General features: G+C 39.3%; 1 protein-coding gene across 2 annotated transcripts in view; it reads right to left on the bottom strand.

Annotated features, from left to right (window-relative positions):
• Window positions 1–13,817, bottom strand: part of LOC138323799 (cadherin EGF LAG seven-pass G-type receptor 1-like) — a 47,662-nt gene that overhangs the window by 33,057 nt on the left and 788 nt on the right. For both annotated transcript variants that reach the window (XM_069268646.1, XM_069268647.1), the window contains exons 2-5: window positions 2,976–3,189; window positions 1,377–1,499; window positions 740–1,045; window positions 264–581 (exon numbers count right to left, since the gene is read on the bottom strand). In XM_069268646.1, the coding sequence (XP_069124747.1) occupies window positions 264–581; window positions 740–1,045; window positions 1,377–1,499; window positions 2,976–3,102 (874 nt within the window). In that variant the 5' untranslated portion in view covers window positions 3,103–3,189. The remainder of the gene's footprint in view (window positions 1–263; window positions 582–739; window positions 1,046–1,376; window positions 1,500–2,975; window positions 3,190–13,817) is intronic.

Here is a 13,817-nt window from a genome sequence, read left to right as displayed (position 1 = left end):
GTGCCAAAGTTGTATCTACAACTATAAAACTAATAATTGAATAAATCGATCTTCCTACTGAAAAAAATGTAAATATTGTCATTTCTTTGTGGATTGATGTTTGCAGAATAAAGTTATGACGCCCGCTAGGTGTGTGCTTTTTATAACGTTAAAAGTGACACTCTGCACCGTAGAAATATATGAAATATTTCTATGTTCAACATTATTCAATTTTCAGTGGAACTTCACGTTTGTTCACAACTTCACTTATATAAATCACTTACTTAGAATACCGGAAGGCCATCGCATGCGCATGGCACCTCTTGTTCCACTTCGGAAGTCAGCCCACTGAGCCACATTCCCACAATACATAAACGTACAGGAGGTATTAAGATGGACGATGTCCGCATGGCTCATTACAAAGTCCCACACATGCAAATGAGCAAGGTCCCCAACAAATGCCACATTTGAATCAAATTCAAATGCTTCTCGTGAAGCCTGACCGAGTACAAACTCTCCTCCACCAGGAACAGGCTTCCTGAAAGCGCTCCGACGGCCACTGTTAACCTCTTGTGTATTCCAGTACAGCTTCCATGTACCATCTGAAAATGGAGATTCATATAAAGTCTGTTATTTGTCCTTTACGTTTACATCTCTCTTTTTTTTTTAATCTGCAACCTTGTTTTGAAATAGGGAAACAACCTTAAGTAAGTACAAAAGAAAATTGATGTAGAGTACCGTTGTTAACTTGTTAACATACCCTCTGCGTTCCAAGTCCAGGCCACGTGAGCCCACTCGCCGACAGGAAGAACAATCCGAGTATATTTGACTCGATCATGCAGGCGAAACCAGAGCCTGTGGTCGACCCCCATCTGCATGATATCGAACCTAGTGCCCTGTTTATACGAGAGAATGGTGCCATTCTCTGAGGAGTTGTGGTTCTTACTCAGGCGGATCCAGTAGACTATAGTAAAGGCCTTGACTTGTGGGAAGCCTTTCCCTAACAGTAGTGTGTACCGGATTGGTCGCTTCTGCTTGAATTCCAGGCGCGAGTCTATGGCTGTTGCTGTAAAACATGAACATTACATCCAAACATAGCTTACCCCATCCAAGATACCTAATAAAGACGTAAAATATACAAATTGGTAATATAAATTGAACCATTGTCTCATATAACTTATCAGAATTAAATAGCCTGACAGATGTTTAATTGAATTCATCTTGAAAATACTACAAAAGTTTAACCTTGATATCAAAAGCACTGGTAATGTACAATTGTACGTGACTCAAGATTATGTGGTTTAGGACGAAAACTTGTTAGAGTCGTGATACTTTACACGATACAATTTAATCAATAACCTCCCGAGTAACGGTCTGGTCAGTCCGTTCGTACTTACACATGCACATTTCAGTGTTCCAATGGAAGCCGGAGCCACACTCACATCCATACCCGTCCGGGTGGTCTATACATTTCGGACTATTGTAGTAGGATGTGTGACAGGCTGAGGCGAAGTCTGTGGCTGGAAAGAAAATTCAAATTTTCACATTATACTTTAGTAATCCTATAAACGAGTCTTGGAAACAATATGACGTGTTTAAAACGTGTATATATGTCGCTACATGGTTTGATTAAGGATTATTTAATGACAACCTCTCGTGCAAGTAGTGTCTTGCATGTGTGAAGTGTTTTTGAAGACTGTGATATGTTCTTGTTGTGTCTTCTTGTATAATGGAATTCTTTTGCTTTTTATAGTACTATATCACTGATGCATGTCGCTGAAGACACCAAGCAACAGAACCCTACCGGTCACATAATACTGACAACGAGCGAACCAGTCGTCCCATCCCTTAATGATGAGCATGGTATGGTACTCTCGTCCAGGGCACAGAACCCAGAGCCTTCGTCACGGGGTGAACGCTTAACTGAAGGCTTAAAGTGAGGCGGTGTGAAGGAAGACGTTAGAAAGTTACATAGGAAGGAGGGAAAAGATCCTAAATTTAGTCACCTTTTACGATTTTGCAACACAGGCAGCAGGTACAGTTCTAACGCCCTACCTGCATGGCAAACATCCATATAATTTACATACATGCAAACCTTTTTGTTTGTTTCTTTGTTTAATTTACATCCTATTTACAGCCAGGGTCATGTAAGGACGTGCTCTTATGTATGCAGTGTGTTGCTTGTATGAAGTGCAGGTGTGAGTTTTTGGAGACTGCGGTATATCCTTGTTGGGTCTTATTGTATAGTGAAACTCTTGACCTTTCAATAGTACTATATCACTGAAGCATGTCGCCACAGTCACAAAGCAACACCTCCATCCGGTCACATTATACTGATAACGGGAGAACCAGTCGTCCCACTCCCTTAATACTGAGCGCTAAGCAAGAGTAGAAACTACCATTTTTATAGACTATGATGTGTCATGGGTACAGCACCCAGAGCCTTCCTCACAGTGGAGAGCGCTCAACCGAAAGCCCGAAGTGAAGTGGGGACAAAGGAGACATTAGGAAGACGAGAGTAAGAAAGAAAAGATAAGATGTTAAATTAATTAAGTCGCCTTTAACGATCATGCAATATGGGCAGCAGGTACAATTCTTACAGGCAAATCAGTCCCCCACATGGTCCCTTGATAATGAATATTAATTACGCTAAAGCAAAAGCTATCGTTTTTCTTGGACATGAGACAGATCCAGGGCCTTTCTCATGGACACAAATTATTTAGCCTGGGCAAAAATATCCTTTATTTAGTCGCCTTTTGCGGCCATGAAGAAGGGGAAATTATTAAACATTGTCTAAAGGTCACAGTAAATATGAAGACGAATGAATATATATATGTAACCAGAAAGAGAAGGAGTAAAATAATTGTTTAGCTCATAAATAGCAATAAAAAGGAATGTTTGCAAGAAGAGTAATTAAACTACTCATTCTGCATGCGCTGGGAAGCACATTTATGTAATGGAATATAAATTGTTATAGAAAAAATAGGTTTGCTTACCTGCCGAGGCGCCATGTCTGCCAACACAGAACAAGCCAAGAACACAAATGACCAAGATTCCTGCTCCAACGCCACAAAACGTGCCCTGCACCCTCTCAAAGTGACCGGCTCTTCGTCCATTGGTCATCGCGCCATTCTTCGTTGTCGTCGCCGTTGTCGTCAACTGATGAAGAGAGCAGAGCTAGTGCTGACTGCTGCAAGGTCGTGTGTTTATCTGAGGAAGAAAGTGTGGCGTGCGATAGATTAGAAACGGTATTGATCCCCCTCCGTACGAGGCCCTACCGTCTGTCCGTCAATCTCTATACACTAGTAACTATACCTTTGTGAAGCCCCGGGCTCGCGACCGTCAGAATGAATATTATATCATACTGAGATTTGTATGTTCTGACTCCAGACACACCAGAGACACAGGGCGGGGACCAGACGTTGTTCTCTGAGTGACGGTCGTCTATTCGCCACCATTGAGTAGATTTCCGGTCGTGTGGCTGCCGGTCATTTGTGAAGCTAACCACCTATTACATGTCAATGTGCCGCCGGCCAAATTACACTTACTATTCATTACCGTCACAGACGTATTCTGGCTTCTCAGCAAAATCACAATTCTATGTTAATAGCAGCAAAATCAGCGTCATTCGTAGGTATAACCAAAGGTTTGGGTGTCGCAAATGTCATTTAAGAGACACAAATAATGAAACTGGGATATCATAAGAAAAAATTGGGAAAACATCAGCTTAATTAAACAAGTCCTTATTTCAGTGATAACTTCCTGATGCCAACTATAATCAATTGCCTATGGACACGGAAAAAATTGAAAAAAATTGTCTTCAAATTAATGCTTCTCCTTAGATAATTATTTCCATCTAAAATGCACATCAAATATCATACATTTTAGGCATTTTAGGTCCTTCAGGAAATATCAGTTTCTGTCTGCTGACTAGTTAGCCAAACGTAAAATAGACAGAATGACCGGGTGGAATTAATAACTGATTATGTGACAAGGGATTTGACCTTCAGGAAAACATGAGGACGTCATTTGTTGTGCCAAGCACGTTAAGACAACCTGTTAACGTTATAATATATTTCTGAATGTAAACCTGAATGTAACCAATTGTTTGTTTTAAACCACAAATACAGTATATTGCTATGGTAGTGAAAAATAAGTCTATTATATATGTAAATTTTGTGAAAATCCTTTATAGGAGAATTGGAAAAATGAATATTTCAAAAGCTTAAAAGCAATGTGAAATAAAGAATAGTTTTTTTCGTATTTACCATGAGCTAAATATTCTTTGTCAACTCTATGTGTTCGAGACAATAAGCTATACATTTCGTATTTGCGTTGTACATACATGACATGCCAGAAAGGAATAACGTTTGCTATTGTTTCAATCGAACGAGATTTTGGGCAACATTACTCTTCATCATAAAAACGGTAAATATTTTTGTTTAACACCTTTGCTGCGTACCTATGTTTGTCGATTGAAGCCGTGCTCCACAGCTTCGTACAGTAGTGAGCGAGACGTCGTGAATCAGGCACATCGCCATTCGATAGATACCGTGTTGTAGAAGTTTACACATTGTCAACTGCTGCGGAAACACAAAGACGATTTGACAAGAAATATGTCCTAGTTTCATTATTTCAGTTTTAATAATACTATCTATCTGAAATACATAAACAATTTTGTCGTTTCTAGTTATTTTCTTTGCATCTAACGTCGCACACTTCTAACATTACTAATGTGGTAATCTTGTTGGCCAAACATTTATTTATTTTTATATCAAACATAAGTACATGGCCAGGTATGAATGGTCTATCTAGTGTGCTCAACGCCCTAAGGTTTAAATTATGGTTTTAACATAAAATTTGGTAAAACAAAATATTCTCTAATTCCATACAAAATCTTTGGTTGGTCCAGACGGACACTTAAAAGACAAAATTTACTTTCTCATTATTGAACGGTTTAGGTCCAGTACATGATACGCGTTTTGAACAATTGTATAAACCCAAACAGAGACTGTAAACGTACATTGGGCTATAATGAAACAAAGAATTGCCAAGAGGAAATTCAACGGTCTATATCTCAACAAATTACAATGTTGTTTTAGACGAAAGAGTTGCTCATTTTGGAGAGCCGAGGGGGCACTTCCACCAGAAAATCTAAGTCGTAGACGAATTAAGTTAAACAAACTTGTGTATCTAATCAGAAAAACATAGCGTTTATTGTGATCTAATGTCAGAATACAAATACTGCCGCCATTACAGGCACCAAATCACTTCCCCCTAGGTCATGGCTTACCATCTATTTTGTGCGGACTTCATTACAGCTTCACGTTTCACGAATATATGCCATTTGTTACTCGTTTTTTTGCTTGAAACAAAGATTCGTGTTTGCTTTTCTCTGTTATCGTTTAATTTCCTCTCGATAGAGTAAATGCCTCTTGATGGCAGCTTTCCCTGAAATATATTGTATATGAGCGTGGTGAGTTTAGGGAGGCTAGGTGCGACTTCCTCAAATATTTGTCCTCTTGTGATCGTGTTAGTTGATTGCTTGGGTGATAATTACATTTAAAGACGGCTTCCCATGTGTGTAAAGTGTAATGGATGTGAATGTTTGTATATTTTGGGAGGCTGTGGTATGTTTGTTTTGTGTCTCCTTACAAATGGTTTAACTCAGCACGCTATCCGCTTTTTTCTATTTCATATGAGTTCGGTTTCTTAGATTCAGCGTCCTATAAACAACGAGTCATTTATCCAAACAACACATCCCATCCGGTAATGTAATATTGACACCGGGCAAGTCCAGTCGTCTCACTCCCTTTATGATGAGTGCTAAGTCTGGGCAGAAAGAACCATTTTAATGACTTTGACTATGGTGTATCTTTTAAGATGAGCGAGCACCCAAAATATCCAATATATATAAGTTTTTGGTCAACGTTTTACGGTTCGTTTCTATTTCCATTGTTCGTGCTTTAAGCTGTAAACCCGAGAGACACGGTTATCTTCATCTTCATATGTTAAACTTAGATATATAAAACAGACCATCGCCGTTATCCCGACAGTGGCCTCGCCTCACTCTCACTTCAGCATGGAATTCTGGGAGATCTACCATGATATATTGTGCAATTTGTGTTTTTAAATTCGCTAGATAAACAGGAATTCGCATGCAAGATATCGCTAATATCCCAAACGCATGTCACAGTAATGAAGGCTTGTGTGTAACCAGGCACTCGGCTAATGTAATTCCCGGATATCGGGAATAAGCCGGTATTTATCGGCAGTTTTAGCGCGTCTGTCACTCTCACACTGAAGGCTTTCACAATCACGCGCTCGGTAACTGTCTTATTAAAGACGAAACGAAAGGGGAATTCGTGCATCAGTCAAACGACAAAAAATGAAATAAATAATTCATATGATCGAAATGATACAGGAATGACACGTCATACATCAAAACTAAATAGACAGAGATTTCGGTAATTACTAAATAGCTTCTGTGTTCTACACCCAGTCGATTAAGTTTGCATGTGTAGTTGTTGTGTTCGAGGACCACTCTCAGCTTAAACAAAAGCTGTATAAGCGATGTATGTAAAATTCATTATTATACACTACAGTACTGTATATATGTATATTGATGCTTATTGTGAATTTATTTCTGCATGTTTTTCTTTTGCCCTACAAATATAGTTTTAGAATTGCACCTGCTGTTCAGATCACATGATCTTAAAAGGCAACTTAATTTGGGATCCTCTCTCTCTCTCTATTTCTAACTAACTTCCTTCTTTATGACCTCTCCCTAAAGTATATTGTGACCAGGGGTTGAGTCCAGAGCCTTCGTCTTTGGGACGAATGTTCATTTTTTTGCCAAAAGTGAAGCAGGGCAAAGGATATGTTAGGAAAAGGTAGTCAGTTACAAGAGGAGAAAAGTGAAGTTCTCAGATTTTGTCGCCTTTTTAAAATCAAGCAATGGGAACAGGAATAAAGAGAAATTGACGGATCGTACGAATCGTAAACCCTGGTTAGCGAAGCCGATACACAAAGGTTACATCGGGTACCTTACCTGTAGGATAGCAAACATTCTGTAGACCGACGGTCGGGCGCTCGCGCCGAGTCCTGGAGACGGCCAAGCTCTCTCCCTTTCACTGATTAGTCACTTTATATGAAAATAAATTCCCCTCTACTTGTATGCCCGATTAGGTCGCTATCGCGCCGTCAGGGCAGTGTCTCGTGGAGAAAGAAATGGCTATCGATCCCACGGAGAATATAAACAGCTACATCATTTATTAGCAGTACGATCTACAGGGTCATATATTAGACTATATATTATTACGTGAGGTCATTAACACATGTATCAGTCTTGGTGTTACTTAGGGGGCGATGCTAAGCCAATGCACGTTTGTCATGTAAACAGTAACTTTATTAGCAACAATCACAGTCTCGCTTTTTGGTCGCTAGACTCGTAATTATTATATACGAAATTATGGGCTTGTTCCAAGTTCTTTCGATAGCCCACGATAGACCATGGTGAGTAAGCGTTGCTTTAGTACATTTTTTGTTTGAGTTTGAAATGTCAGTCAGATCATACCTCAAAGCATCGTCAGACTACAGCCCTATGGTACCTTACGCCAAAAAGTTGTTTTTAGGATTTTACTGTACGCTACGGGGGGGGGTCTAACTGAGATCTCGAAGTCTTTTTCTTTTTCATACTTTTGGGTATCCTCGGATTTTACTCAGACTATGTGTTAACTTGGAGTCTATTTCAGATTCCAACAACTTGCAAGATCTTGCAGAAACTTCAGGGTCAGTTTAAGAGTTTGGTGCATCCGTAGTGCCTATTGTAGACCGCGTGGTACCTTCATAGTCTATTTCAGGCCTCGAATTACGTCCATGATTTATTTCAGACTTTGCGGTGTCATCAGTGATTCTCTAAGACCTTGTGATAAATTCAGAGTCAATTTTGGACCATACTGTACCTTCGGGGTAGTCTCGGTACCTAATTCGGACAATATAGTACCTTCAGATTCTATTTACACATTAAGACACCCTTTATGATATGGGTAACTCATACTGAATGGTAATTGCTATTTGTATAGATCGAAAGACGATGTCTGCTATTTCCCGCCAGTTCCTCTGACGCTGTTAGGTCACATGTCTGTGTGTTGGTAACCCAGACATATCTACCTCCGCTTTTGCCGAATCGCTTTGTACAAATTAGGCTCTAATGTTTTCTTATCTTTCTCGATCGTGACGCCTAAGTTACTATTTGTGCTCAAACTAAATGTCCAATCACCTTTTCACGTGCATTTCATCTCCATTAGCTCCTCACGTGACCTTGCGCGAGGAGACAATCTCGACCGATACGACCGTTAACTCGCTATCAGTCCACACCTCACCGCCGTATATATCATTTGACCCTGATACAAAACTGGTTTGTCAGTTTTCAACGGAATCGATCTTTTTTTTGTTTTAAATTTACAGACGACCATCTTTAGACAATGTGACCTAATATCAGACAAAACCTGGCCCACTAAAACACTTTTTAAATAAAGCTGATAGAAGATATGGCACGGATCCATTATTTGGATAGATTTCCTCGCAAGGAAACACATTTATCAATAGATTTTACTTTACGTATGTCTTTCCAGAGTTCGTATTGGTATTTTGATTACCGATAATCCGATTGCAGAGAAGTTCGTCAACATCAGCTTTCGCTGGTCGGAACAGTGTACTCCTATATATCAGCAAATCACTCAATTAAACTAATTTAGTATTAATTGATATCGGAACAATTCATTAGAACGTGTACACACAATTACGCTAGATGTCGCTACTGCCATTGATTAATTTGTGATATCTGGGCACGTGGTTGCTTAGGCGCTTGATTTTGACGGATTGGTTTGGGTAACACAATGCGCTTTCCTGGCTATTTTAGGGGTTTAATTACGGAGCTCCCCGGAAGCTGGCTATAATTGACAGGTGAGCCGTCTTTATTTTCATTTGATATTTATAAACCCCTGCCTAGAAAAGGGAATCAAATTACCTCAAATAAATATAAATATCATACCAAACACTTCAATGATTGAGACTTCGAGAAAGTATGATGAATATTGGTAATGACATCAACTGTTTGACATTTGCATGTAAGCAATGGATTACTTCCGGATGTGCAAAAATACCAATGAAACCCACGCTAGTAATTTGATAAAAATGCTAAAGTTAATTATGTTGCACTATTTGAAATTATGCACGTGATATCAAATCCGCGTCCGCATCAGGAAACAGCATATTGTGTCATGTTTCATCAAAATCAATTTAGGCAAATGGACGAGAGTAATTCACAATCTTTTTCATAAGAGTCTGTGACTTCACCATTAGTAGAGAAACATTGGAAGAACTTTTAAATTTGGCCTCACTTTTGGACTGAGAGGAGGGCTCTATCTTCTGTCCCCTGGACGAGGCACACCATCGTCAATAAAAGTGGTAGTTTCTGCTCCTGCTTAGCGCTCAGCATAAAGGGAGTGGGACGACTGGTTTGCCCGTTGTCAGTATAATGTGACCAAGTTGCATGGGTTAAGCTTGTTCTTCGACGGCATGCCTGAGATAATGAGATAGTCCTTAAAAATGCGAGAGTTCCACAATTAAAAGGAGACAAAATACGAATACACCGCACACTGACCGCAGTCTCCCACACGGCAGGCCTCCTTAAATGACTCTGGCTGTTAATAGGACGTTCAGTTAATTAACCAAACTAATGCATTGTAAACAATATCAAATTGATTTATAGTTCTCGCAAGTTTTATTGCACATTGTTCTGCTATTCCTCGCACGTTTCAGATCCTCCATAAAACGGAGTGAGAACGTGGACCTGTATTTTAATAGGATTGAAATGAAAGTGACCATACATATTAAAACGTTTCACGCGACCAAGGTTCATTTGGTCGTTGAAATTTTGTCGTTGCCTATGATAAAAATTTTAGAGCACTAAGCAAAAATTTCACACCGCGAACCATTCCACTTGTACATGTAACAGTAATGACATCTTGTAATTGTGATGTAATAAAGGATATAATTATGTGGTATGGTTTATGAAGGACGGTGAAGCGAATATTCTCAACTGCATAGTTCTATTGTCAGGTAGTTATTTAATTAAGATGGCCTCTCCTGTATGCTGTGTTATCTGTGTATGTTTTGGCAGGCTGCGTTATATTCGTGTTTTGTACAATGAGACTTTCATGTTTTTAATTGTTTCAATAGTGCCTGTTATGAGAATTTTCATTGGCTTGAAATCTTAATTTATAAGCCCATAAAGGGAAAAAAATGGCGTATCGCTTCTGATATGACGGCGTAATGATTTCATGGACAAAAGGGTCCCAAAATGAGTTTTGAATATTAAAGATGCTCCACCGCCGACAGAGCATAAATCATGTTAATCATTTGAACAATAATTGGTGTTAATCGTGTATATATATGCCTAATTAACACAAAAAATAATATAAAATAATTCATTTCGCCTTTGGTGCATGCGCAATCAGTACTTCATTCCATATAGGATATAGTGTCACGGAATTTTTTCGGGATGCAATTAATTATTTTTCATATTTTTAACTTGTAGTAAAATTATAAGCTCAAACTTTTCAATGGTGGGAATGGTGTAAAGTAAGTAACTTTTGTAACTGGAGAAAAATACTAAATCGTCTGCTCCTGTTTTTTATAGTGAAAAAATACCATTTGTCAGCGGTGGAGCATCTTTAAATAGATTAACTTTTGTAAATTGAATTATAAGGATTAATCTAAATTGATTTTTTGATGTTATGGACATTCCGATTTTTTTGTTATATCTCCATAACATTAAAAAAAATCTATTCAAGTTATTCCTTAAATATAACTACATCATGCAGCCAAAACCGAATAACACATTTCATTTGGTCACATTATTCCGACAACAGACAAGCCACATCGTCACAGTCCCTGTATGTTGAACGCTAAGCAGAAAATCCCTATGGAGATTATATGATGTGTCTCCGCTAGGTGACAGAACCTAGATCCTTAGGGGGCAAACACTCAATTAGAGTCCAAAATTGATATCAGATACAATTCTTTTCATGGACTTCGTTTTAGTATTCTAACCACCCAAAGAAATACGAGGAACTTACGAGCACGAAAAAATAAGTCGGTTTACAGCAATGATGATTCCCTCTGTTTGCACTGAATTGGACATAGATGTCCCTAATATTTACACGGTACGGGTACTAAGGAGTCCCAATATAGGGTTATAGATATCCTCACTACATAATACAGTACACGGTAATAGAAATACTCAACATATACACAGTACGGATTAATGGAGAGCCAAAATACAACTACAACATAGAGAAATCCACTAAATGCACAATATCGAGAAATACACCCTCGATAGTCCAAGAGTTACTATCACTGTAGTAATTATCACCCCTTGACCATGTCATGATATACTTATGCCAGTTCATGAGAAAATAACTGACCAATCACAGGCTTGCAAAGACTTCGTCTGAAGATTACAGAGAGCGGCGACCAACTTCAAAGTGATACTGTGTAACGTTATTTGATGTGCATCAAAATGTCAAACTATCTGTTTTTTGTTGTTGCACAAACAGTCATCAGTTGTGCTGTAATATACTCCAGAAATGCATAAACCCACTAAATACACAGCATGCGGCAATAGGGATACCCACTACACACACATTACCGTGTAATAGAATAGAGATACCGACTACATACACAGTACGGTGTAATAGAGATACCCACTACATACACAGTACGGATAATAGAGATACTCACTGCATACAGGTTACGGGTAATAGAGATACCCACTACATACACAGTACGGGTAATAGAGACACCCACTACATACACAGTATGGTGTAATAGAGATACCACTACATACACAGTACGGTATAATAGAGATACCACTACATACACAGTACGGGGTAATAGAGATACCACTACATACACAGTACGGGGTAATAGAGACACCCACTACATACACAGTACGGGGTAATAGAGACACCCACTACATACACAGTACGGGGTAATAGAGATACCCACTACATACACAGTACGGGTAATAGAGATACCCACTACATACACAGTACGGGTAATAGAGATACCCACTACATACACAGTACGGGGTAATAGAGATACCCACTACATACACAGTACGGTGTAATAGAGATACCACTACATACACAGTACGGGGTAATAGAGATACCCACTACATACACAGTACGGGGTAATAGAGATACCCACTACATACACAGTACGGTAATAGAAATACCCACTACATACACAGTATGGTGTAATAGAGATACCACTACATACACAGTACGGGGTAATAGAGATACCCACTACATACACAGTACGGGGTAATAGAGATATCCACTACATACACAGTACGGGGTAATAGAAATACCCTCTACATACACAGTATGGTGTAATAGAGATACCACTACATACACAGTACGGGGTAATAGAGATACCCACTACATACACAGTACGGATAATAGAGATACTCACTGCATACAGAGTACGGTAATAGAAATACCCACTACATACACAGTACGGTATAATAGAGATACCACTACATACACAGTACGGGGTAATAGAGATATCCACTACATACACAGTACGGGGTAATAGAAATACCCACTACATACACAGTATGGTGTAAAAGAGTTTGGTTTGTTTAGTTTTACGTCCTATTAACAGCCAGGGTCATGTAATGACGTGCCAGGTTTGTTGGTGGAGGAAAGCCGGAGTACCCGGAGAAAAACCACCGGCCAGCGGTCAGTACCTGGCAACTGCCCCACATGGAATTCGAACCCGCATCCCAGAGGTGGAGGGCTTGTGGTAATATGTCGGGACATCTTAACCACTCGGCCACCGCGGCCCCTAGTGTAAAAGAGATACCACTACATACACAGTACGGTGTAATAGAGATACCAACTACATACACTGTACGGATAATAGAGATACCCACTGCATACAGAGTACGGTGTAATAGCGATACCCACTACATACACAGTACGGGTAATAGAGATACCCACTACATACACAGTACGGTGTAATAGAGATACCCACTGCATACACAGTACGGGAAATAGAGATACCCACTGCATACAAAGTAAAGGGTTAATAGAGATACCACTACATTCACAGTAGGGAAATAGAGATACCACTACATACATAGTACGGTGTAATAGAGATACCACTACATACACAGTACGGGGTAATAGAGATACCACTACAAACACAGTACGGGTAATAGAGATGTCCATTACATACACATTTCGGGGTAATAGAGATGCCCACTACATACACGTTACGGGGTAATAGAGATACCACTACATACACAGTACGGATATAATATAATCTTTCGACACGTTTATTAAAGGCACAAAGTGGTGTGTGGGTAAGAGAAAAAGAATTATTCACCCCCTTTGGGGTGAGACAGGAAAACCTCAACCCGAGGGGTAGGATTCTTAAGTTGTCAAACACGAGGCTTTGCCGAGTGTTTGATAGCTTAAAAATCTTATCTTTAATAAACGTATCACTTATGCAAGCGAGGATGACGTAACCTCAATGAATCGTCGTCTTCGTCGTCTTTGTGACGTCATTTCATTGTTGTGGTAAGGTTATAATACTATAACCGCGACGTCATGATACTTTTGTTGTGACGTCATACAATTGTTGAGCACGTGCACAGACCTCGTGTAGCTTGTCTTTACCCTAGGGTGAGATAGAAAATCTCACACCGATAAAACTGTGGATATCCTTGTCTGGGGTAAGAGAAATATAGATACCAACTACAT

The sequence above is a fragment of the Argopecten irradians genome, chromosome 5 (assembly GCF_041381155.1).
Source record: "Argopecten irradians isolate NY chromosome 5, Ai_NY, whole genome shotgun sequence".
Classification (NCBI taxonomy): domain Eukaryota; kingdom Metazoa; phylum Mollusca; class Bivalvia; order Pectinida; family Pectinidae; genus Argopecten; species Argopecten irradians.
Note: the sequence above shows the minus strand (reverse complement) of the source record. Positions and strands in the feature narration are given on the sequence as shown.